The sequence below is a fragment of the Somniosus microcephalus genome, chromosome 9 (assembly GCF_052327205.1).
Source record: "Somniosus microcephalus isolate GS21.2 chromosome 9, FLI_Smic_1.0, whole genome shotgun sequence".
NCBI lineage: Eukaryota > Metazoa > Chordata > Chondrichthyes > Squaliformes > Somniosidae > Somniosus > Somniosus microcephalus.
The window spans coordinates 225,322,147-225,348,757 of NC_140995.1; the positions used below are offsets into that span (position 1 = coordinate 225,322,147).

The 26,611-nt window shown below is 45.6% G+C and overlaps 1 protein-coding gene across 1 annotated transcript in view; it reads left to right on the plus strand.

The window, feature by feature from the left end:
• Positions 1–25,395, plus strand: part of LOC147113087 (potassium channel, subfamily K, member 16-like) — a 36,861-nt gene extending 11,466 nt beyond the window's left edge. Inside the window, exons 2-5 of the mRNA XM_085996261.1 lie at positions 15,415–15,529; positions 16,172–16,338; positions 18,198–18,366; positions 23,146–25,395. Of these exons, the coding sequence (XP_085852387.1) occupies positions 15,415–15,529; positions 16,172–16,338; positions 18,198–18,366; positions 23,146–23,345 (651 nt within the window). The 3' untranslated portion in view covers positions 23,346–25,395. The remainder of the gene's footprint in view (positions 1–15,414; positions 15,530–16,171; positions 16,339–18,197; positions 18,367–23,145) is intronic.
• Positions 25,396–26,611: the final 1,216 nt, after the last annotated feature.

Genomic DNA, 26,611 nt, shown 5'->3' on the forward strand with positions numbered 1-26,611 from the left:
AACAACCCAGAGATTATTACTTTTGAGGTTCTGCTTTTTAATTTGGATCCTAGCTCCTCAATCTCCCTCAACAGAACCTCATTCCTAGTTCTACCTATGTTGTTGGTTCCTACATGGACCACGACAACTGGACCCTCCCACTCCAAATTCTTCTCCAGCCGCGAGGAGATGTCTTTAACCCTGGCGCCGGGCAGGCAACACAACCTTCGGAACTCTCGGTTACGGCTGCAGAGAACAGTATCTATCCCCCTGACTATACTGTCCCCTACCACAACTACATTCCCTTTCACTCCCCCCACCTGAATGGCCTCCTGCACCATGGTGCCATGGTCAGCTTGCTCATCCATCCTGCAGGCTTTTCCATCATCCCCACAGGCAGCAAGAACCTCATACCTGTTGGATAAGGGCAAAGGCTGAGGCTCCTCCAGTACTGCACCTGGCATCCCCTTACCTGCCTGAGTTGCAGTCACACCCTCCTGTCCCTGTACCACTACCTAACCCAAGGGGTGTGACTGCCTCCTGGATCACAATGTCCAGGTAACTCTCCCCATCCCTGATGCCCCGCAATGTTTGCACCTCAGACTCCAGCTCAAAAACTCTGAGCTGAAGTTCCTCAAGATGTAGGCACTTACTGAAAACGTGCTTGTCCAGGATCACAATGCTCTCCACAAACTCCCACATGCTGCAGTTGCGGCACACCACCTGCAGTACCATCTTTATATGACCTTTCTTTATTTCATTAAATTTAATTAAATTTGTATTTAGGTAACTTAGTTTACAGTGTAGTTTCTTGACTACTTACTTGATGTAGCTTAAGTTAAGGGTACTGAAATTAAATATCTACCTGTAACACACAGCACTGCAAGTAGTGTAGGCAAAAAGCAACAACTCCTTCCCCCTCGTCTCCAAATTCCCACTCTTTCCAAATTCCCAAATAAAACACTGTGTTCAAGTCCACTCCGTTTCATCCTGCTCTGTGCAGTCCACTCCATGCGGTCGTTTGCTCATACCAGCAAGGCGTGATTACATATTTTCCTTTTTTCTCTTCTGGCGGTACAGATTCCTGGCCGAGTTGCAGTTCCGTGGGCAATGGAACTGTTCCCCTGTTTGACCATGGGGGGGCGGTAGAGGCAGGGGAGGGGGAGAATCATTGTGAGGACCAAACCTCTCCCTACCCGACGTTCTTGTACACGCATGCTTTGGCAGCAGAGGTGGCGGGGATGGTAGAGGGGTGAGCTGGAGGGTGGGGGTCATAATCAGGGGCGGGAACCCTGGCTGATTTATCCACCCTTCCTAGCCAAGAGCTGCTGTGGCCAATGGTAGTTTCACCTACTGCCACCCTGGCTGAGTTTAGGTAACTCAGCACAGGCTAGGAATTGAACCTGGGTACTTCCTGTTCGGTACGGCCCAGTTCCCATACCTGGCAGTGCACAAATCACCTTAGCTGTGAAGATTATCTTTGGCAAATTAATATTGATAAGCCGCAAACATCACCAGCAGATGAGCAAATCACTTTGAAGTATTTCCTATTTCACGTGCTCACTGAAAATCCAACCTAGAGTATCTCTTTAAGCAAACACATATCCGACATTTACTTAGCCAAACTCCACTGTACACAAACACTAATCCTTTTCTAAATCCACGAGGCTGTGAGATGGGCAGCAGATGACAGTGTCAGCGAATTTTTTTTTGCTCTCAGTTGCATTGTTGCTGAATGCTTCAAAGGCTCCCCTGTACACTGTGGCGTAAAATGCTTTTGAGGCCAGCTTCAGTTCTGTTGCTGTGTTTATTTTACAACACACTGTGAGTGAGGTTGAGGGTGTGTGGTAGTTGGAGGGTACAGATAGTGCTTGAAAGACACTCACCTTGACACAGATGGGAAATGTCCATCAGAAAATGTTCAAGCATGCTGCAGACTTGTACTGTCAATGCAACAAAACCTTGCTGCAAAGAGGAAAAGTTAATTGTGATGGTCAAAGGCGCATTTATGTTTTTGTTTACGGGGAACTTTATTTGAGTGGAAGATTGAAATGCCTTCCACTCATCTGGACCCAATGCCTCTGTCATCAAGGGTGGCAGAGAGAGCGGCATACAGAAAGCTCCCAATGTCAGAGGCGAGGAGTGCGATTGTGGGCTTCTCAGACCTACAGCTGTGCTCCTTCTTCCTATCCCAGCGCATGGCCCTGTGACAGGATGGTGCCTACATCATGCAAATGGCCCAAGGCAGAGAAATTCAAGAGCTCCTCTCACAGAACACCTCAGGTACACTGCCCCTGCTGGGAGCCCCCGGAGGGAAATCTACCCTACTGCGTCTTTGAAGAATTAAAGGAATTAAGGGGGAGAAATTCAGTAGCGCCCAGGAAGGGGCGCTAACTTTTGAGAAGTTGGCAATTTAGCACCAGACGCTAATCAATCTCGCTGCCCATTAAATTCAGTCTCAGTGCTCAAAGAATGCAGGGGAGTGCTAAATCAGGCGCTAATGGCATAGGTGAGTGGCGCAAGGCTCCAAGCGATAACGAATATGAAGTGCTGTGTAATCGGAAGTGAGCATTGGTGCAGGTGCCTTCCAGCCATTAAAGGGGAGGGTCACTGCACACCAGCCCCCAATAATTCGGGGAGTGCAGAACGGCAATATGCTGTGAGATGAAATGCAAAGTGCTTTGACGACCCGCAACACTCCGGGGACTAAGCAGCCTTTATTTGGCTGCAGATACATCCTGTGCTCTCTGCCACTCATAACTGACCTTTGGAACGGAGGTTCCTTGACAGCTGGGGCGCATCCCTTAAATTAGCGCTCCGCCAGCCAGCTGGTTCACGCCTCCGCTCCCTGGTGCAAGGCGGTAAGGCAGGGGGCGCTACTGAAGTTTGCGGATCGGGCGCCCAGCGAGCGTTGCACACTCGCTGACGTCACGATCTGCATGGCGAAAGGGACCAAGGCGCTAACTGTTATCGCCGGCGCTACGGGGCCGGCGAATTAGCATGCGGCGTGGGATTCGTCCCGCCACAGTGCTACTGCCTGAGTGTCTTGGGCACTAACTGGGGGCGCTGACCTACTAAATTTCTAGCCTTATGTATTTCAGTGCCTCAGTGAATGGCACGGAGATCAAGATGTATTGATTCAGCCATTACACTGCAAGATGACCGGAGTTTGTGAACACTGAGGTTGTGCTGAATGTAGAGCAGCATTGTCAGCAAAAACAATGGATAAAGTCAGATAATAAATGGAGGAGGCCATTGAAATGAAGACAGAACAGAGTGGGAGAGATTGGACAGGATCTTGAGGGAGCTCTGAGTTAATGGGAAAATAAGACAAACTATTAACTACATCATAAGGAAGAAAGACTTGCATTTACGACCTCAGGAAGTCACAAAGCGCTTCACAGGCAATGAAGTACTTTTGAAGTGTAGTCACTGTTTTAGTGTAGGAAATGAGGCAGCCAATTTAAGCACAGCAAGGTCCCACAAATAGCACTTACATGAGTGACCAGATCATCTGTTTTAGGTGTTGATTGAGGGATGAATGCTGGTCGGGATACCTCTTCTTTGAATATGGCCATGGGAACTTTTATGTCCACCTGAGAGGACAAACGGAGCCTGGGTTTAATGTCTGATTTAACACCAAGAAAACAAAGGAAATAATCGTGGACTTCAGGAAGTCCAAAGGCGGAAGTCACACCCCCATCCACATCAATGGGGCGGAGGTGGAAAGGGTGGCCAGCTTTAAGTTCCTCGGAGTCCACATCACGGAAGACCTCTCCTGGTCCCTCAACACCTCCTCTCTGGTGAAGAAGGCCCAGCAGCACCTATATTTCTTGAGGAGGCTGAAGGGATGTAATCTGTCACCCCCGATCCTCTCTAACTTCTACCGCTGCACGATAGAGAGCATCCTGACAAACTGTATCACGGTATGGTACGGCAGCTGTAGCTCCCATGACCGGAAAGCCCTGCAGCGGGTAGTCAAAACTGCCCAACGCATTACCGGCACCCGGCTACCGACCATAGAACATATATATCAGAAACGCTGCCTACGGAGGGCACGGTCCATCATCAAAGACCCTACCCACCCCAGCCACAGTCTGTTCGCCCTCCTACCATCTGGAAGACGCTACAGATGCATTCGCACCCGTACGACCAGATTTAGGAACAGCTTCTTTCCCAGGGCTGTCATCCTACTGAACTCCACAAATAAACACTAAAGCCTGCACATCTGCCGATGCACTTTATTATGGTCATATTTATGCTAATATATACGTACAAATGTATGTTGAAATGTTTAAGTGTCCTAACCCAAATTGTACACTCTCGGGAGCCGCAAGCCTACATTTCGTTGTACTGCACTTGTGCACTAACAATGACAATAAAAGTTGATTTGATTTGATTTGATTTGAAAAGATGACACCTCTGACAGTGCAGCACTCCCGCAGCACAGCACAACACAGAAGTGCCAGCCTACATTATGTGCTCAAATCTCTGGAGTGGGACTTCTCAGAGGTGATGGCAACACTTTAATTTTAAAATTCTTCTCCTTGTGTTCAAATCCCTCCATGGCATCGCTCCTCCCTATCTCTCTAACCTCCTCGAGCCCTACAGCCCTCTGAGATCTCTGCCCTCCTCTAATCCTGGCCTCTTGTGCATCCCCAATTTTCATCGCTCCACCATTGCTGGCCATGTCTTCAGCTGCCTAGGCCCCAAGCTCTGGAATTCCCTCCCTAAACCTCTCCGCCTCTCTACCTCTCCGCATTTAAACCACTCCTTAAAATCCACCTCTCTGACAAAGTTTTTGGTCACCTGTCCAAATATCTCTTTATGTGGCTCGGTGTCGAATTTTGTCTGATAACGCTCCTGTGAAGAGCCTAGGAACGTTTCTACTACTTTAAAGGTGCATATAAATGTAAGTTGTTGTTGTTACCATTGTCTTATCATAGATAAAGCAATTTGGAGAAAACTAGGTCGGCATGAATATAGTTTTAATGCAACACCATATGCTGGTAATGGCATAATTCCAGACCCTGTTAAAGATGTCTAAGGTAATGGTAGATAATTCACCAAGGTGTTTAAGAGGAAAGTTTCAGACACAACATAACAAGATCACCAGTGAAAAGGCAATACTGAAAACCGCATTGTCAATCATTGCTTAGGACAGATGTTCAAGATAATGGATAATTTGAGTAAGCAGCCGTTTCCATTATATAAAAAAAAAGCCTGTGATGTAAGGGTGTAGAAGAGTGTGAGGGATCACCTTTTCTAAGGATTGAGTGAACACAAGTAAATCCCCAAGGAGAAGGAAATGTGCACTGAGAGTAAGAGAGACCAAAGAGATGGAAGAGGACAGGGATATATCGAGAACAATGGGAGGACTACCATCTAAACCACAGGTCTTACTGAAGTCAAGAGAACAGAGGATCAGGCAGGTGTCCTGATGTTAGTGATAAATAGAATGAAGCAACGAAGAGAGATTCTTCACCAAGATCATTAAGGTTAGAGGTGGAAGAGAAAAGTGAACTAGAAATATCAGCTTTTTCTTTATCAGAGCTAACAATTTTATCAAGACAGAAGAGAGAAAAGGAGGATTCACAGAAGGTATGAAGGACAGATTTTGTAAGAGACTAGAAGGAACGATGAGTGAAAGTACAGCAAGACATCTCACACTTCTTTTCAATAAAATTACTTTTAACAGGTCTAATACTGGATTTACAAAGTTACAGACAATAATAAATTTGATTCAGGATGTTTCAGACTGATCAAGACACTAGGTACAATAGGCAGAATTGCCCAACAACGAACAACAAAATAACAGGCATGACTGAACCAAGTTATAGCACCAGATCCAGGAGAAGAGAAAGTTAGGAAACGTTTCACGCCAGCTAGACTTCTGACTAATTTTATAACCTTCTTTCTGCCAGTGAAGTAACTGGCATAGTTAAGAGGTCAGAAGAGTGAAAAACTCCAAAGAATTCTCTGAGACTTCATCAATTGGATGACTTTTCAGACATGGTCTTACAAATTCACTCTGGGAGGAAGACTTTCAGCTGAGATTTTACATGTACACAGAACTACCGTGGCCATCAACGTCATTTTGGCCCACATTATGCATTAGTTTCATTCCAGACTACCAGTGGGATTGTTGCCCAAATATATGTCAAGAAGGCCAAAGACACACTATTCAGCAGGGCCAATGGCTTCAGCATTCTCACTGCTGACCTGCAGCAGGAACGTTAGAGGATAATACAATTATATTGAACGGTTAGCTTTCCCAGAGTACAGCAAGCTCATCAAGCTAGTATTTCCAATTCTTTAATAATTTTAATCACTTCTATCATATCACTCCATAACCTGCATTGTCTGAATAAAAAAAAAATCACCCAATTTTCCTTCTTCGTATTTGTTTTTCCTCACACCAGGCAACACCCTAATGAATCTGTGTTGAACCCTCTCTAAAGCCTCAATATCCTTCTTATAATCTGGAGCCCGATACTACACACAGTCGTCTAACTGCGGGATTATCAACCTGAGCTGCTGCCTTTACTATTCATAAAACCTGTACCTCTGAGTCACCTGGTCTTCCACAGCATCAAACCTTTCCACACTGTTCTTTTATTTATAACCAAAATACAACACCTCACGCTTACTGACATTGAATTCCATCTGTCACTTTTTAGGCCATTCCCCCATCTTGTCAATATCCCTTTGCAGTTTCTTTTGTTCTAAAGAATGAACTATACCTCCTATTTTGGTATCATCCGCAAATGTCGACACTACTCCCTCTAGGCCTGAATCCAAATCACTGATATGCACAGTAAACAGGAGTGGTTTCAGAACATAGGAACAGGAGTAGGCCATTTAGCTCCTCGAGCCTGTTCTGTCATTCAATGAGATCATGGCTGATCTCCATATCCCCCCTTTTGCCCCATATCCCTTAATACCTTTGGTTAACAAAAAACGATCAATCTCCGATTTAAAATTAACAATTGATCTAGCATCAATTGCCATTTGTGGAAGAGAGTTCCAAACTTCTACCAACCTTTGTGTGTAGAAGTGTTTCCTAATTTCACTCCTGAAAGGTCTGGCTCTAATTTTTAGACTATGCCCCCTAGTCCTTGAATCCCCAACCAGCAGAAATAGTTTATCTCTAGCTACCCTATCTGTTCCCCTTATCTTGAAAACTTATATCAAATCACCCCTTAACCTAAATTCCAGGGAATACAATCCTAGCTTGCGTAATCTCTCCTTGTAATTTAACCCCTGGAGTCTGGGTATCATTCTAGTAAACCTACACTGCACTCCCTCCAAGGCCAATATATCCTTCCTAAGGTGTGGTGCCCAGAACTGCTCACAGTACTCCAGGTGTGGTCTAACCAGGGCTTTGTGTAGCTGTAGTCTAACTTCTACCTCCTTGTACTCTAGTCCTCTAGATATAAAGGCCAGCATTCCATTAACCTTTTAGATTATTTTCTGTACCGGTTCATGACATTTTAATGATCTATGTACCTGGACCCCAAGTCTCTTTGGACCTCTGCTTTTAGCTTTTCACCATTTACCAGAAGTAGGATTGGAACATCACTACCTACTTCCAATCACATGAAAATAATCCCATTCACTCCAACTCTGATTTCTCTCTTTAAACCATTTTTAAACCAGTTTGCTATCCTTCCCCTAATTCCATACCCCTTAACATTCTCTAGTAATCTCCCATACGATACCTTGCCAAAGGCTTTCCTAAAGTCCATGTACACCACATCCGCTGCATTTTTCCCATCTACTATGCCTATTACCTCCTCAGAGAATTTTGAGATTTGTCAAGCATGATCATCTCTTTTGAAATCCATGCTGGCTAACTAATTTCTCTTAATCTAGATATGTGATAATTTCATCTTTAATTAAAGACTCCAGACTTTCCCAACCCAGACATTAAGCTAATTGGCCTGTAATTACCCAGATTAGCTCTGTCTCCCTTTTTTAAAATGGGTTCTACATTGGCCAATCTCCAGTCCTCTGGCACACACCAACACTCAATAGAAACCTTATAGACCCAATTATAACCGTGTTAAAATCAGGGCAGTGACTTATCCCCTTCAATCCCGCTGCCTTCCAGTGAGATATAATTTTAACCTACTGTTTTCACCAGGCAAGCGGGAGACTTGCCGGAAGACAGCGGGATCCTGCTTTAAAAATGCACATCAGGCCCCGATGATGACTGCAGTTTTAACCTGAGACCTGTGCTGGGAAGCCATTGCAGCTTCCCCATCAGGCAAACCAGGCAGCAAACAGAAGCGGGACCAGAAGAGGCCCTTACAGATTAGAAAATTTAATTTTTATTTTAGTTTTCTTGTGTGCCAGGAGGAGCAGGAGTGTTTTCCTGGGCTCCACAAGGAAATTGTGACCCTCCCTTACCCAGACTTCCCTCCTCTGAATGTAATGCCCTCCCAATCCCTCCCCAACCACTTACCTGACTGCTGGGGACTGTTCCATTGTGTCCCCAGCAATGACCTCCTGCCACCCAAATTTCCGCTCCCACTTGCCGGCCAGGTAAGGCTTCCCACTGTTTACAGGCGGGAGACTGATGTGGGCTGTGCAGATGTGGCCCAGGAGTTAAAATCTCTCAAGATTCACACTGCGTGGGGGGGCGGGGGGCAGATGATTTGCTGGCCGCCTCTGGCCTCACTCACCCAATCCATGTTAAAATCGGGACTATAATTTCTAGGGCCGTGGCAATTTCCTGCCTTATCTCCTTCAGAATCCTGGGATGTATCACATCAAGCCCTGCTGGTATTTTGTCTTCCTTCATCTTAACCAACTGATCTAAACTTGGCCAGATTCTACAACGGGCAGGCGATCCAGTGGGTGATGGCGAAAATTACCCCCACAGTTTATACTTCGGAATCTGGGGCCACTCCAGAAACATTTGACTTTGATCCTTTACTTATTTTCGAGCAGTTTATTGTCTAGTGTAATTATCTTTCAAGCAAGAATACAGATATTTTAAATATGAAAGTAATATAAGTTGCCCAGACTTCAGTACAACTTTACTGGGTTCAGTCCCTACCATTGGCAATTTAACCCCATTTTATCAATGTTGATTATGACATTTATGACATAATCAATATGACTGTTATCATTTTGTTATCTTCAAAGTTGGTTTTAAGCTACTTTGTTTCTCCCAACCTGTTGAAGATGAAGGGATTTCGCTGGATTTGAATCGCTGAATTTGGTGACAATAGCAAATAACCAAGATTTTAACTATATTGAACTCATATATTCCATGTGTCAATTTTTGTGAAGTGCCTTAGGACATTTTAATACGTAAAGATGCTATATAAATGTAAGTTGTTGTGAGAGAATTCTCGCTCCAATATATATGTAGATGAGGTGAGGAAAAACACCCCTCACCTTAGTTACAAGCAATAGTGTAACTTTGACATAAGCGGAAATTCCCCTCTGCTACTTTTCGTAAATTGATTGGTGAATCCTGCTGAAATTCCTATCACTTATTAAGTTAAAACAGAGCAACGTGTGCACATGAACAACTGACCCAGTGGTAGATGGAGCAGAGCAAGGGGAACGGCTCACACACCGACATTCAAGTATAAAAGTGGACAAAGCAGACACTCTGCCCGAATAACGGCTGTCCACGTAAACTGCAGGTGCCAAAAGTTCCCTCGGGAGTTGTCGCGTTCAGCCGACGAAACTTCGGTGGAAACCCCATTCACGGGTCTATCCAGGATTTCAGCCGATCTTCCGCTGAAGCTACAATGGCCGATCGGGCGAACACCCGAGGAAATTCCCAGTGAGCCAGTTGGCTGATTTGCTATAAATGAATGTTAAGTTTCAGTTCTTTTATTTTGTTGTAATAAAGTAATGGTTTGTGAATGATTGATGTTGTTGCTGTATGTGTGGTCACAAATTGAAGTGGCACAGACAAGGGTAAGGGCGCCTTTATTGTCCAGCAATGGTGGTGACAGTGCAAGGATAGAACAGCTCATTGTAGAGATGCTCTATGGTGTTGCAGTGTGGTAATGCCAACCTTCATGTGTATGTGGCAGCCACTGCTGCATAAAGTTACCTGAATCTGGCATTGATTAGGCCATCCCTGGCATCACAGGCAGCAATATGCTCGCGTGCTCGTCGCACTGGGTCAGCCACCTCCTCCTGGTCTTCCTCTTGCTGAATCTCATTCTGCTCCTCCTCTGAAGAGGCTGTGCGCTCTGCGCCTTCTTCTTCAGGCAGCGCTAGTCCTCGCTGCAGTGCGATGTTGTGCAGGGCGCAGCAGACAACAATGATTCTGGAGACACTGGCTGGTGCCTACTGAAGGGCTCCACCAGACCTGTCCAGGCATCTGAAGCGCATTTTGAGCAACCCTACTGTTTGCTCTATGAGACTTCTGGTGGAAATGTGGCTTTGATTGTAACGCTCCTCAGACTCGTTTGAGGGCCTCCTCAACGGTATCATTAGCCACGTCTTCAGGGGATAGCCCTTGTCGCCAAGAAGCCAACCGGAAAGTTTGTTTGGCGGTGCGAACAGCTGAGGGACAGTGGACTGGCGCAGGATGTAAGAGTTGACGTAATAAAACTCACTACGCACTTGGTTTGAGCCTAAAGCAAGGCTTTAATCAACTTGTTTCAGAACATGGAGGTCTAGTTGTATTTCACTAGCTCCTTGTCTTACAAAATGTCCCTGGAAAGCTGGAGCCCACGCCCGAGTATTTATACTCCTTGGACGGCGCCACCAGCTGGCCGTCCAGCGTTATTTCATAAGTAGTTTCTTGATGATGAGATTTATAACAAGAGTCATGGCAGCCGCCAGGGAATTTGGCGCGCACATGCATGATGCTCTTCCTATGCATGATGCTCTTCCTATGGTTGCAGAGCAGCTGCACATTAAGGGAGTGGAAGCCCTTGCGGTTGACAAATGCTGCTGGGTTCTGATGGGGTGCCCTGATGGCCACATGTGTTCAGTCAATGACGCCCTGCACCTGTGGGAAGCCAGCCAGATTGACAAAGCCGAGCGCCCGCTCGCTAACACTGGCTTCATCGGTGGAACAGTGGATGTAATTTGCGGACTTGTCAAAGAGGGCATCAGTGACCTGTGTGATGCATCTGTGGGTGGCTGACTGGGAGATGCAGCTAATGTCTGCTGCTGATCCCTGGAAGGAACCTAATGCAAAGAAGTTGAGGGTGGTGGTGACTTTGACAGCCACTGGTTAGGCTTGTCCACCCGCACCTCTGGGCTGCAGGTCTTGATCGAGCATTGTGCAAATGTTTGTGACTACCTGTCACGAAAGTCTCAGCCTCCTTTGACACTGCTGCTCAGTCATGTTGAGGAAGCTCATCCTCTGCCAGTAAACCCTGTGTTGAGGGTATCTCCTGCGGCGAGGTGCAGCCCTGTGCTGATGGCCTCTGCCCTGTGCAGCATCAGATGGTTGAGGAGAAGGTTGACACTCTTGTTGTTGGTGCTGCTGGTGTTCATGGTTCTGCTGCTGCTGCGGCTGATCATCTTCTGATTCTGAGGGCCAGGGTGAGAGACTACAATTGGTTACCATTCTGCTGTTATATATGGCAGTTGAGGATGAGATGGTAGAAGCAGTCAGTCAATGGGGAGAGAGAGGTTATTCCATGGAGGTGACAGTGCATGTAGAGTTTACAACACACGCTTACAGCCTCAATACAGATCAAATGTGTCTTCACAATCCTGAAATCAGCAACTTGTGACATTGCAAACTGAACAGATGTGGAAGGTTAGATTTTATACTGCAGTTGCAGCTGGGAACTATTCAGCTCGATTGACCTCCCGACATACTTACCTGACGTGATCTCCGAACGACGTGAACCCCGTTGAAAAGGTGGGAAAATAGAAAAAAGCTGGCAAAATAGTCTTTAACAAGCAGTTAAGTATCCTAAATGCCTCCCCCGCCGCTTGGTGTCGGGTCTGTTCTGAAATCGCAGACCTGACACTTTGGAAAGTTACATGGAGACGGGTTGGCCGTGGGTTCCCAACCCGCTGTCAATCATTGCGATTTTGCCAGTGGATCCGCCTCCGAATCCACCCTCAGCACTGGCAAAATCACGGCCTCTGTGGGATAAATGCATTTTATTCCTCAATTACTCATTTGTACCATTTGATCAGGGCAGGGACTGAGACCAATTCCCTGCTAAAGCCCCTCGCACTCCATAACTGCAGCGCTTGCAGCTCCAATAACACATGTTAAATTCAAGATCCCTCTGGTAGGCTGCAGCACAAAGAAATTGTGGATGGAGAAAAGACCATTCAGACCATTTATCTTTCCTCAACAAAAACATGTACAGTACAATGAAACTTATTATGGCTTCCATCCACTCAGTCATCCGAGGGAGTTCGCCCAACTCGGAAAGACGATCAACAGACTTGCTAAGTGTCACTCAGGAATGGCAATCAGATGCCTTGGTTATAATTTTTACCGGCTTTAACAATGAACACAGCTCTCTCTCTGCAGCTGCCGTCTGTAATTCAGAGGTTAGCAGCCTTAGTCCCTCAGCCCTGAGCAGATGGAAGATCTGTACTGATGCAATGTGTTCAATATACTTCAGATTGTCTTTGAACTATGCCTTGATGTCATAGTCATAGGGCTAGAAATTCAGTAGGCTTTGCGCCCAGTTTTCGCCCAAAGAGGGCTTTTGCGCCACTTGCTGAGATTGCGCCGATATTCAGCGCTGCGGTACTGGCGGCGTTAGCCAGTAGCGCTGCGCCGCCACTGATGACGTCATCGGTGTGCGCAGTGCCCCGCTACCGCCCCGCTACCGGCCCGACCGCCATATTTAGTTGTGGCCGCCTCTTCCGCAGCGGCCGCAAACAGCGATCTGAAAACGGGGCCGTCCTACAGCCTTAGTGGGGCGAGTTAAGGCGGAGGTGCGGCCGGCCGCTTTTTCGGCGGCCGCCTGCCCGCACCTCCTTCCCCGGCCTCCTCCACCCCCCCCCCCGCGGCATTGCCAGCTGTTTTCCGGGAGCCCGGCACTTCTCCGTGGTGCCGGGCTCATTTGCCGGCACTAGCGAGCAGCGATCTCGCTGTTGCAGGCACCTCCCCCTTAAGAAAGGGAGGAAGGCCTGCAGTACCGCAGCCTGCCGCTCCGCAGCGGGTGGTGCTGCGGCACCTAGCGCGCCGAAATTCAATTTCAGCGCCCCAAGCAGGGGCGGCCACACCCTTGAATAGCGGCCGGCTTCGACTTGGGGCGCTGAAACTGAATTTCCGGCGGGTGCAAGTGGCTCCGCGCGCAACGGTAACTTCTGGGCTCAAGCGAGCTGGCGGGCCCAAACTGAATTTCTAGGCCATAGAGTCATAACGGCACAAAAGGAGACCATTCGGCCCATCGAGTCCGTGCCGGCTCTCTGTGGAGCAATCCAGTCAGTCCTATTCCCCCGCTCTATCCCCGCAGCCCTGCAAATTTATTTCCCTCAAGTGCCTATCCAGTTTCCCCTTGAAAACATTGAGTGTCTCCACTTCCACCACTTCCGTCAGCAGCGAGTTCCAGGTCCTCACCACTCGCTGCGTAAAAATGTTTTTCCTCACATACCCTTGTATCTCTTGCCCAAAACCTTAAATCTGTATCCCCTAGTCCTTGTACTATCAACTAGTGAGAACAGCCTTTCCCCGTCTAGCTTATCCAAACCCATCATATTCTTGTACACCTCCATCAAATCACCCCTCAACCTCCTTTGCTCTAATGAAAACAAATCCAGCTTCTCCAACCTGTCCTTGTAGCTAAGATCCCCCATCCCCGGAACCATTCTGGTAAATCTCCTCTGCACCCTCTCCAGGGCCTTCACATTCTTCCTAAAGTGTGGTGACCAGAACTGGACGCAGTACTCCAGTTGTGGCCTAACCAGCGCTTTATAAAGGTTCAGCAGAACTTCTCTACTTTTGTACTCAATACCTCTATTTATGAAGCCCGAATTCTCATATGCTTTGCGAACCACTCTCTCAATATGTCTGCCACCTTCAAGGACCTATGCACATTAACTGCCAGGTCCCTCTGTGCCTGCACACTCTTTAAAACTGTACCATTAAGTGTATATTGCCTCTCCCTGTTCCTTCTGCCAAAATGCATCACCTCACACTTCCCTATTAAATTCCATCTGCCACTTGTTTGCCCATTCTACTAGTCTTTCTATGTCCTGTTGCAATCGATTGGTATCATTCTCACTGTTTGCCACATCTCCAAGTTTGGTGCCATCGGCAAATTTAGAAATTCTACTCTGTATTCCAATATCCAGGTCATTTATATATATCAAAAAAAGCAGTGGCCCCAGCGCTGACCCTTGGGGAACACCACTGTCTACTATCCTCCAGTCTGAAAAACAGCCATTTACCACAACTCGCTGTTTTCTGTCCTTAAGCCAATTCCTTATCCAAGCTGCCACTGACCCACCTATTCCATAAGCCTCAATTTTGTTAACCAGCCTTCTATGTGGTACTTTGTCAAATGTCTTCCTAAAATCCACGTAGACAACATGCGACAGGAATCTCTGTCTTCCTCTTGCAATATTTCTCCAGCACTTTCTACACTGATCTCCTAACCATTTCATCCAAATCGCCATTGCCTGCATCTCATTCTGCACCCCGCCTTGTTAGTTTGCTATCCCAATCCTCGAAACTCCACTGGCTCCTAACACTTGAAAAAAAATTCTACAAATCCCTCCATGGCCTTGTCCCACCCTCTGGTGAATTCTGGTCCTCTGATCTGACAACTCGCATCCACTCCTTTCTCCCTATATTCGGTAGCAGAACCGTCAGCTGCCCTGGTGCTACTCTTTCTAACTCCCTCCCCAAACCCCACTGCCTCTTTAACTCCCTCTCCACGTTTAAAAACCTTCTCCAAAAACCTCTTCAACCAAGTTTTTGATCACCTCTCCTCACCCTCCCACAAAGGCTCGGCGGTCACCCCTTTGCTCCTTGTGATGTGCCTTCGGGTTTTTTGTGCATTGAAGGTGCTGTATGAATGTGAATTGTTGATCTGGGACACCCACGCGCTAAAGGAAAAAATTTGCTCCAGAATGCTCCTTCAATAACATTCTTGAAATACAATAACTGAAATAACAACAGAAGACGCTGGAAAAACTCAGCAGGCCAGGCAACATCCGTGGAGAGAGAAATAGAGTCAACGTTTCAGGTCGAAACCCTTCTTCAGAACTGAGAAAAAAAGGCAGTTTGGGGGCTGGGAAATGGGGGAGGAGATGAAAGAAGAGACATTAAGAGATATTCAAGGTGAGACGAGATGGTAATAGGACAGGTAAAGACACAAACAATGGCTCTAGATGAAGTGTGAAATGCGCTGGCAGAGTGAAAGATGAATTTGTCTCCCAGCACGAGTTGCTTTCCCGCAGCCCATCGAGGTTGCAGTTAGCTTTGGAAATTTAATATTAACCCCTTTCTCTCATTTATTTAAGGTTATTATAGATGCCTGGGAAAAAGGTGTAAACCCAACAGGAAACTCCACCAACCCAAGCAACTGGGACTTCAGTAGCTCATTTTTCTTTGCAGGAACCGTGGTGACTACAATAGGTAAAGAATTACATTTAAACGCCTTCTTTTAAATTGATTTTTTGTGTTTTCTGACTCAACGCTCTGGTTTTCATTCTGTCGGATAATATTCAACTTCGCAATGTTGGCAGAGAGCCTTGCCCGGTGAAAGTGCATGTTAGAAATTTTAGGTACATCTCACACACGATTTCTTGACCGCTCATTTAAATGGTTGGAAAATTGTGCACAGTTGGTTTTCTCAATGTGCTTCTGGTGGCTGATGCTCCTTGTTCGTGGTGCAAAGTCTGAAAATTACCCCGTATTTCTTTTCCAATAATTTGGACTGATACCATGCTATTTTCCCTCATCAGTTGCTGGTGAATGGAACATTTTTGCACTTTGTATTGCAGCCTGCAGCGCCATCTAGCACTCTAGGATCAGATACACCGCAGGCTAGCTTTGTAGCGAAGCTACCTCGACTCAGTCCAACACCTTGCCTCAGCCCCAAACTCAGAAGAGCATCCCACTTAGCCACGGTCACATTTCCCACACCTGTTACCTTCATCTAGGACAACATTTTCCTGGGCCCTGGGCCCCACATATGGGTCCCCATTATTTGCTGTTGTTTCAGTATATGTGAAATTCAAAAGAGAAACAGGCTGCAATTTTTCTCTGGTTTTGCAGGGTTTGGTAATCTGTCTCCCAGCACTGTAGGAGGACAGGCTTTCTGCGTGTTCTATGCGTTATTTGGAGTCCCTTTGAACCTAACCTTTCTGAATCACCTCGGGAGAAGTCTGAATGGCCACTTGAAGAGGCTGGAAAGAAGCGCTCAGAAATCAAGCAACCACAGGGTAAGCTTCCTATCCAGGCAGTGAATAGGAACCTCTCAGGAAGAAAGGCTTGACCTGTGCCCATGTCAGTAATTGGATGATCATACTGAACTTATATCAGATAATAATACCCCTTCAGTACAGAAATGTGCACCAGCCATTAACATGCTGAAGGTGTAACCTAGATACAAAAAATGATTACAAAATTAATATTCACGGCTGAAAAGAATAGGTCAACAACAATGAATGGGGAATGGGAACAGATTTATTTCAGAACTAGATGGACTTGGACTGATCATAAAAACTTGTTCCATCATTTTCTTTACGCAGCGAGCTGTTGTGATCTGGAATGTGCTGCCTGAAAGGGCGGTGGAAGCAGATTCAATAGTAACTTTCAAAAGGGAATTGGATAAGTACTTGAAGGGGAAACAATGTGGGAAAGATCAGGGGAGTGGGACTAATTGGATAGCTCTTTCAAAGACCTGGCACAGGCACGATGGGTCGAATGGTCTCCTGTACTCTATGATTCCATGATTAATATTCAGGCCTTTGTTGACATTACACATTAAACATTGATTTTTAACTCCTTTGCCAGTTTGACTTAATTGAATGTAGGGATTGCTCTTCTTGTGAGGTACATAATGTGAAGAGGCAGCTCCATGAGTAATTTTTTTATAAATTCGTTTTTATGGAATGTGGGCGTCGCTGGCAAAGCCAGCATTTATTACCCATCCCTAATTGCCTTTGAGAAGGTGGTGGTGAGCCGCCTTCTTGTACCGCTGCAGTCCGCGTGGTGAAGGTACTCCCACAGTGCTGTTAGGGAGGAAGTGCCAGGATTTTGACCCAGCGACGATGAAGGATCGGTGATATACTTCTAAGTCAGGATGGTGTGTGACTTGGAGGTGGTGGTGTTCCCATGCCTCTGCTGCCCTTGTCCTTCTAGGTGGAAGAGGTCGTGGGTTTGGGAGGTGCTGCCGAAGAAACCTTGGCGAGTTGCTGCAGTGCATCTTGTAGATGGTACACACTGCAACTACGGTACGCCGGTGGTGGAGGGAGTGAATGTTTAAGGTGGTAGAGGGGGTGCCAATCAAGCGGGCTGCTTTGTACTGGATGGTGTCGAGCTTCTTGAGTGTTGTTGGAGCTGGACTCATGCTTCTGCACACCCAAACGGGGCCTAACCAAATTTTGCGCCCTTTATATTTAGTAAATCTGGTCATTTGAAGCTGATCTGGTTCCTTGATGGTTTAGCTGGTGAATGGTGCTGAGCCATATAGACCATGAAGATCTCAGGTTTGATCAATGGTCTGTTCTTGGTAAACATATCTCAGCTAACGCAGCAGTTAAAGTGCCACAATTGGCCTCATTGTCCTTGGGCCAGAGAGGGGAAAAAATCAGCCAGGGTTCCTTCTGCTGACTGCTAGCTAAGACCATCTATGCTATCCGCTGAAATGTCTACATGGCCATCAAGTGAGAACAGGATCATGCTCAGTTATCATCTCCTATAGTCAAAGAGCCTCAGTGTCTGGGCTCACACATGCAGATTGGCCACTTGGATGAGGTGCCAGGGTGAAGGTGGCATGATCCATATTCCAGAGTCAACACCTTCAGGAGATAAAAGAGAAGATAATTGGGAACTCTGGGAATATTGGAAAATCTGGAACTCCAAATGGCAGTTGAGAATAGGTCAATTAAAAATTTCAAAACTGAGACTGATAGATTTTTGTTAGGTAAGTGTATTAAGGGATATGGAGCCATGGCGGGTAAATGGAGTTGAGATCTAACAGGCTTGATGGGCTGAATGGACTATTCCTGTGCCTATGGAACAAATATTTTAACAGAAAGCGTCTGGTTTTTATATGTCATTTTCTGTCCCTCTGCAGCAAGTGATGAAGATTTTCACAATGGTGTTCTTCTTGATTTTTGGCACTGTGCTGTTTCTGGTGTTCCCACCGTTGGTCTTCAGTTACGTAGAAGGTTGGACCTATGGTGAAAGCTTTTACTTTGCCTTCATTACTCTCAGCACCATCGGATTTGGAGATTACGTTGTAGGTATGACTTGAATCACCCAGTAATCCAATGATACATAAGGGGCATCTGTGCAGATATTGGGTGGTAGTAAACTACCGGCAAGCAAAGCCACCCATTGCAGGACTGACCAAAACTGACCAAAAAGTGCAGTGGCCCTGTGTTACCTGCATAGAGCAGCCATGGTGATAATACAAGCCATGGGGCTGTGTGCCTTACTGCCATATCATGAGAATATAAAGACAGGCAGACACAAGAAAATGCCATTTGGCCCATTGATGTTGATCCCTCCAGGAGCTCTAGTGCTTACATAATGGTCACTACATTCCAAAATCAAATCACTGTGTCAAGCATTTTGGGATGTTTTATCAACATAATAATGTCTATATAATTCCAAGTGTTTCCTTAGTCCACTAACCCTCCCATCATTGCATCTAATTGTATTTTGCATATCACAATGTATTTGATTCTATTACTTTTCTTGGTAAATTATTTCAAACATTTATCTTTTTTTCTTGATACTCCAAATTTGTTTTCAATATTTCCGTTTCTTCCCTGATTTTACTTTCTTGGCTTGTTTTAAAGTAATATTCTGAGTTTATCTTATCTTTATATAATGGCGCAGTTTCTAAACAATGGCAAAATATTCATTACGCTATCAATAATGCAAGTATTAGTAACCGAGCAAATAAGATTTCCCAGGAGTTCATAGAGTCATAGTCATAGAGTCATAGAGTTTTACAGCACAGAAAGAGGCCCTTCGGCCCATCGTGTCTGCGCCGCCCATCCATCCCTGTCCAGTCTAATCCCATTTTCCAGCATTTGGTCCATAGCCCTGTATGCAATGGCATTTCAAGTGCTCATCCAAATGCTTCTTGAATGTTGTGAGGGTTCCTGCCTCTACCACCCTTTTAGGCATTGAGTTCCACATTCCAACCACCCTCTGGGTGAAAAAGTTCCTCCTCAAATCCCCTCTAAATCTCCTGCCCCTTACCCTGAATCTATACCCCCTTGTTATTGACCCCCCTACTAAGGGGAAAAGTTCCTCTTTGTCTACCCTATCTATGCCCCTCATCATTTTGTACACCTCAATCAGGTCCCCCCTCAGCCTTCTTTGCTCCAAGGAAAACAACCCCAGCCTGTTTAGTCTTTCTTCATAGCTGAGGCGCTCCATCCCAGGTAACATCCTGGTGAATCTTCTCTGCACCCTCTCCAAAGCAATCACATCCTTCCTATAGTGAGGCGACCAGAACTGCACACAGTACTCCAGCTGTGGCCTCACCAGCGTTTTGTACAGCTCCATCATAACCTCCCTGCTCTTATATTCTATGCCTCGGCTAATGAAGGCAAGTATCCCATATGCCTTTTTAACCACCTTATCTACCTGTTCCGCTGCCTTCAGAGATCTATGTACATGTACACCAAGGTCCCTCTGACCCTCTGTACTTCCTAGGGTCCTACCACTCATTGTGTATTCCCTTGCCTTATTTGTCCGTCCAAAATGCATCACCTCGCACTTTTCAGGGTTAAATTCCATTTGCCACTTTTGCGCCCAACTGACCAACCCGTCTATATCGTCCTGTAGCCTGAGGCTTTCCTCCTTGCAATTTACCACCCCACCAATTTTCGTGTCATCTGCAAACTTACTGATCATCCCTTTTACATTCTCATCCAAATCATTTATGTAGATCACAAACAACAAGGGACCCAGCACCGATCCCTGAGGTACCCCACTGGACACAGGCCTCCAGTCACAAAAGCAACCCTCGACCATCACCCTCTGCCTCCTGCCACTCAGCCAGTTTAGGATCCAACGCGCCAAGGCACCCTGGATCCCATGGGCTCTTACCTTCTTGACCAGTCTCTTATGCGGGACTTTGTCAAAAGCTTTACTGAAGTCCATGTAAACCACATCCACAGCATTTCCCTCATCCACCTCCCCAGTCACCCCCTCGAAAAATTCAATCAGATTTGTCAGACATGATTTACCCTTGACAAAGCCATGCTGACTATCCCCGATTAATCCTTGCCTCTCCAAGTGGAGACTAATTTTGTCCCTCAGAATTTTTTCCAATAATTTCCCTACCACAGATGTTAGGCTCACTGGCCTGTAATTCCCTGGTTTATCCCTGCTACCCTTCTTGTATAATGGTACTACATTAGCTGTTCTCCAGTCCTCTGGTACATCCCCTGTGGCCAGAGAGGTTCTGAAAATTTGTGTCAGAGCCCCTGCAATCTCCTCCTTTGCCTCCCACAGCAGCCTGGGATACATCTCGTCCGGGCCTGGGGATTTATCCACTTTTTGGCCTGCTAAAACCGCTAGCACCTCCTCCCTCTCGATGCTAATATGTTCAAGTATGTCACAGTCCCCTTGCCCGATTTCTATGTCTGCATCGTCTTTCTCCATAGTGAACACAGATGCAAAAAATTCATTTAAAACCCCGCCTACATCATCTGGCTCTACACACAGATTGCCACTTTGGTCCCTAATGGGCCCTACCCTTTCCCTGGTTATCCTCTTGCCCTTAATATACTTATAAAACATCTTAGGATTTTCCTTTATTTTGCTCGCCAGTGTTATTTCATGGCCCCTCCTCGCCCTCCTAATTTCTTTTTTAAGTATGCCCCTGCACTTTTTATACTCCTCTAGGGCTTCTTCCGTCTTTAGTCTTTTGTAACTGCCAAAAGCCCCCCTTTTATTTCTAATGCATTTTTGTATCTCCCTTGTCATCCAAGGTTCCCTTTGCTTGTTGGTCCCACCCTTGACCTTTACAGGAACATGTTGGCGCTGTACTCTCTCTATTTCCCTTCTGAAAGTCTCCCAATGTTTTGATGTGGATTTTCCTATAAGTAGCTGCTCCCAGTCCACTTTGGCCAGATCCTGCCTTATCATATTAAAATCGGCCTTCCCCCAATTTAGAACCCTTATTTCCGGGCCGTCTTTGTCTTTTTCCATGACCACCTTAAATCTCACCGAATTATGGTCACTGTCGCCAAAATGCTCTCCTACTGACACTTCCACCACTTGCCCGGCTACATTCCCCAGAATTAGGTCCAGTACCGCCCCCTCTCTTGTAGGACTTTCTACATGTTGGCTCAAAAAGCTCTCCTGGATGCACTTTAAGAATTCTGCACCCTCTAAGCCTTTCACACTCTGACTATCCCAATTTATATTGGGGAAGTTGAAATCCCCCACTATTATTACCCTATTATTTTCACACTTCTCTGAGATTTGCCTACATATCTGTTCCTCTATCTCCCCCTGACTGTTTGGGGGCCTATAGTACACTCCCAGCAAAGTGCTTGCCCCCTTTTTGTTTTTAAGTTCTACCCATATGGCCTCATTTGAGGAACCCGCTAATATATCATCCCTCCTTACAGCAGTAATTGACTCCTTAATTAATATTGCAACACCCCCTCCCCTTTTACACCCCCCTCTGTCTCGCCTGAAGATTCTATACCCCGGAATATTGAGCTGCCAGTCCTGACCCTCCCTCAACCATGTCTCCGTGATGGCAACAATATCGTACTCCCATGTGTTTAACAACAACTTCAGTTCATCCACCTTATTTGCAAGACTCCTTGCATTAAAATAAATGCCTTCCAGCCCTGCCATATTCCCTTTTGCCTTCACATATTTGCTCTGCCTTCCCAGCTGACTTGTTTTTTCCTCTGTATTTGGCTGTAAATCACCCCCTATTATAGCTCCACTCTGTACCCCATCCCCCTGCCAAGTTAGTTTAAAACCCCCCCAGCAGTGCTAGCAAATGAAAAAAGTTGTAAATTATGGCAGTGCTGTACTTAACAAAGTTTAGATTATGGTAAAAGAAAGACTTGTATTTATAAAGAAAGAACTTGCGTTTATGTCACACTTTCATATCCTCAGGACACCACAAGGCACTTCATTGACAATTAATTACGTTTGAAGTGTAGTCACTGTTGTGATGTAAGCAAATACAGCAGCTATTTTGCGCCGCACAGCAAGGCCCCATATATAGCAATGAGTTGAATGGCTAGTTCATCTGGTGGGTGTTTATTGAGGGAGACATTTTGGCCACGACACTGGGAGGACGCACTGCTTCTCTGATACTTGTGCCCTCTAGTCCTGTGCTCACTGTCCAAGTTAAATGGCTTGCTTACTTCAGCCTCATCCATACCTTTCATTATTTTTAAAGATCTCAGTCCTCTTCTCTGTATTGAACATTGAAGATCAATCCTTTGCCCCTTCAATGACTTATTATTAATAATTACTTTATCGTGCCTGAATTGCCATTTCCTGTGATAAAAACTGAAAATGCTGGAAATACACAAGCTGGTCTGTCAACATCTGTGTCATAAATCTTATCATTCATGAAGAAATGACTCATGAAATAACACTGGGTGGCCAGCTGGTGGCGCCGTCCAAGGAGTATAAATACTCGGGCGTGGGCCCAGCTTGCCCGGGACATTTATGTAACCAGGAACTAGTGATGTAACTAGAATCTCATGGTTGTGAAACAGTTGATTAAAGCCTTGTTTTATACTCAAATCAAGTGCTTAGTAATTTTCTTACGTCAATCTGTAAAGAGAAAAGATACATTAACGGATCATGAACTGGACCTTCATCAGAACAGGGCTGAAGAAGGCTCTACCCCTGAAAACTTAACCTGTCTTTGCTCTTTAGTGATGCCCTACGTTTGCACCACTTCCTTTTTTTAAATTTCAGATTTTCTGTATTCATAGTTTCTTTTTTTATTTTGTAATTTCCCTTTTTCTTTATTTCTGTTATGTGTGTCACTAATAATCGCAATCTTCTCATTTCAGGCACAGATCCGGACAAGCACTACATCTCCATCTACAGAAGCTTGGCTGGTGTCTGGATTGTCGTTGGCCTGGCCTGGTTGGCACTGCTCTTTAACCTGGGTGGCGGCGTAATGCAACGGATCTTTCAGCTGAAGTGGCACAGTGAAAAATCGAAGCTGGAGGCTAAGCACAGTGCCAAGCAGGAGGATTGTTGTACCTAGTTTCATTGTGCTCAATCTCCTAGTTGACTACCTCATTCCACTCATCCTCTCCCATCCTATTTAGATTGTTTTCCCCCCTCAGTGCTTATGCTCACGTTTTCTTTATTTTCCTGGCAAGGTGTTTTTCTTGTGATTTTGTGGTTCATCGGGTTGAGGGATGCTAGTGCTGTGAATTGGAACACTTTCCAAGTGTCAGCGTTAAGCACACTTAATTCAGGTGTAACACGGGTTAGATGCAAAGTGAAGGACCCTCTACATTGCCTGAACAATGTGCCTCAGTCCCAACCTCACAAGAACTCCCTCTACTGCACTAGTGTGACATCTTTTCCAATTTCCACACTGGTCAGCCTGTGGCCTCTCTGATGAGATTGTTAATTTAGTGAAAAATTCGGGGGGGGGGTTTATTCTACAGGCCCCAAGGGAACCACCTGAACCCAGCTTGAGACTATGCAAACTCATTTCACATGGGATCCTTCATCCCATCAGTCTGGGTTGGATTTGAGCCCAGGTCCCGGAGGTGAAAGGTCAATGCCTAAGTGACTGCCCCATCCAGTCTCCCTTTAGTGGAATATTTTACTTTCTCCCTCTCTCAGCCTCTTTGTGTCGCACATCATAAACTGGCCTAGAGGTGAAAAGTGACCACCTCCGAGACAAATGAAACTCTCTAGCGGACTTCTAAGGGTGCGCAAAAGAAGCCCTGGGTGATTTTCTTGAATATTTTTCCCTTCCTCTCTGGTAAGAAAGCACCTTGACCTGTCCTCAATATATTTGCATAATGGTACAGTTGAAGTCAGTGCGGGGGAATGGCGGGTAAGAACACTTCTGTGTGACACAATGCGTTAGGGTTCCAGCATATTGCACCATCACCGCTCCTGATCTCTACAAAATTAACTTTTAGGAACATTAAAAAAAAATTAATCTACCAGCAAGTCTGCCCTATTTTGATCGATCTCAAACCTAACTTCTCATTTTTACAAATAACATTTGCTTGAGGGACGTGGGCAACACTGGCAGGGCTGCATTTATTGCTGACACCTAGTTGCCCTGAGATGGTGGTGTGCCTCCTTGAATCACTGCCGTCCTTGTGCTGATAGTGCTCTACAGCACTTGTTTTTCACCTGAATGGCTTGCTGGGCCACTCCCAAGGCATTAAGCATCAACCACCTATTGGAGGACTGGAGTCACACGTAGGGCAGTAAATCATTTTGCCTCACACTAGCCTATAAGTTATCAGATTTATTGAATTCTCTAGCAGAATTTGAACTCACAATCTCTGCACTGATAGGCCAAGACCAAACCACTACACCACATCTATCAATCTTTCCTCATTCAAGAAATATCTCTTAAACCCATTTATACTACCCATTTGAATGGCCTACCTTGGTAACTTATTCCACAAGTGTATTACACTTTGGGTGTAAAAGGTTCTTTGATTTCCCCCCTTCATAACTTTTAATTTCTGCCCTCTGGTATTCCAATCTTTTAAAGTCTTTTTTAGTTTCTGTTACTGTAGTCTCACAGTTAGTTTTACATGATGGCCCTTTCGTTCTTGCACCTTCTGCTTTGCAGTGAATGAATGAGCCTCAGAATTACCTGTACAAAGTACCCTCGAGCTAACAGCCAATTGTGCAATTTTGACTCAACCGAGTGGTTCTAAAATAGGACTATTTTGAGGGTATGAAATCTAGTTTATTTTGTCCTTGGCTCCCTTTAAATCTACACAGACTACACAATAATTGCAGTAAAGAGGATTGGTGTTGGCTAACTTGCTCCCAGGCCTAACTGAATGTTGTCCGAGTTGGTTGCTGTGAGGTGCGTGAATGTGGTCGAAGAAGGAACCTTCCCTTTTCATTTGATCCGCCCTGTGGGGAGATGTCCTATCTCTTTTTGGGACGCCCCTATAACAATATATCGAAGATGGGGAGGTCAACACAGTGGGGGACTTGTAGTCTTCCCACCCTCTTCACACCATAAATTGGTGTGCACAGGCGGTGGGGAATACATTTCAACACTTTGTTACAAAAGAAAATTAAAATGATGCTAATAGATTAAAATGCTTTCTACATTAGATCAGTTGTTTGGTATATATTATTTAGATTAGGAACAAACCCATAACAAAAGTAGCTGTGCTTTTGTGATGTTATTGCATCTGCCATACATGTCTAGAATGCGTTTTGCCTGTCACATTTCAGGCGTCACAATTGGGCGTCACATTTATCCACCTGAAAATGTTGTCACACTCGCACCTGATTGGCTCAAATTTCATTTTCACAAAGCAATGACAAATCACAGTTGAACAGGTACGGAACGCACCATTCGTAAAAGGTGAAGAAACACCAACTTTTCCTTGAAATCACTGAGAAATGTGTATCCAGTTAATGAGGCATAGTTGATATAGCCCGTAACTTTCCATGGAATACTTTCACTAAATCCAGTCTAATACCAAAATTTGAAGAGGGGAATGACATAGATGGTTTCTCTTAGAACCCGCATAAGTGAGCCAAAGAAATCTGAACCAAAAGACTTGTAAATCACTTATCAGTAAAGCACTCGCTATATTTTCTCATGTGGATCCAATGGGCAATGCAAGAGATGAAACTGTAACACCTGCTATTCTTACTTGTGAAATATGCTTGAAATATTTAGGGAAAAATTAAGAAGCTCCATTAAGCTGTGTATGATATGTGCCAAGAGTTAGTCTTAGAGCTGGAGGAAAGTGTGGTCAAATAGAGAATGTAACAGATTCTAAGGGACTAAGTCAATTAATGTCAAGGGATGGGTTTGTGAAAGAAAAGAAAGAATTTGCATTCATATAGGGCTGGATTTTGCCAATGGGGAGCTTTTGGAGGCGGGGCTCCCACTTGTCGGGTTTCAGTCCTGCCTCCATCAACTTCTGGCCAACCCACGCTATTTTCCCTTGATTGACCTTGTTAAGCCCGCCCAGCGGGCTTAGCAGGCCAATTAAGGGAAAGCCAGTTATAGAGAACGTCAATGTATGATGTTTCATCTGTCAAAAATTTTTGACAGATGAATTGTCATCGTTTGACAGCTGTCCAACAGTGACATTGGCCCAGAAATTCAGGTTGGGGGCTTCCCGCGGGTGCAAGCCTCCGACCTGCACTTACCTAGCGCACCAGCCGTTGAGCTGTGGGCCCGCGTGGGATTCCGATCCTGGGCCTCCTCCAACTGCCGGCGCGCAGTGCTTGCATATCCCAGGGGCGCAGTTAGTTCGAAGCGTCCCCTGGGATCACGTGGGCCATGGAGAA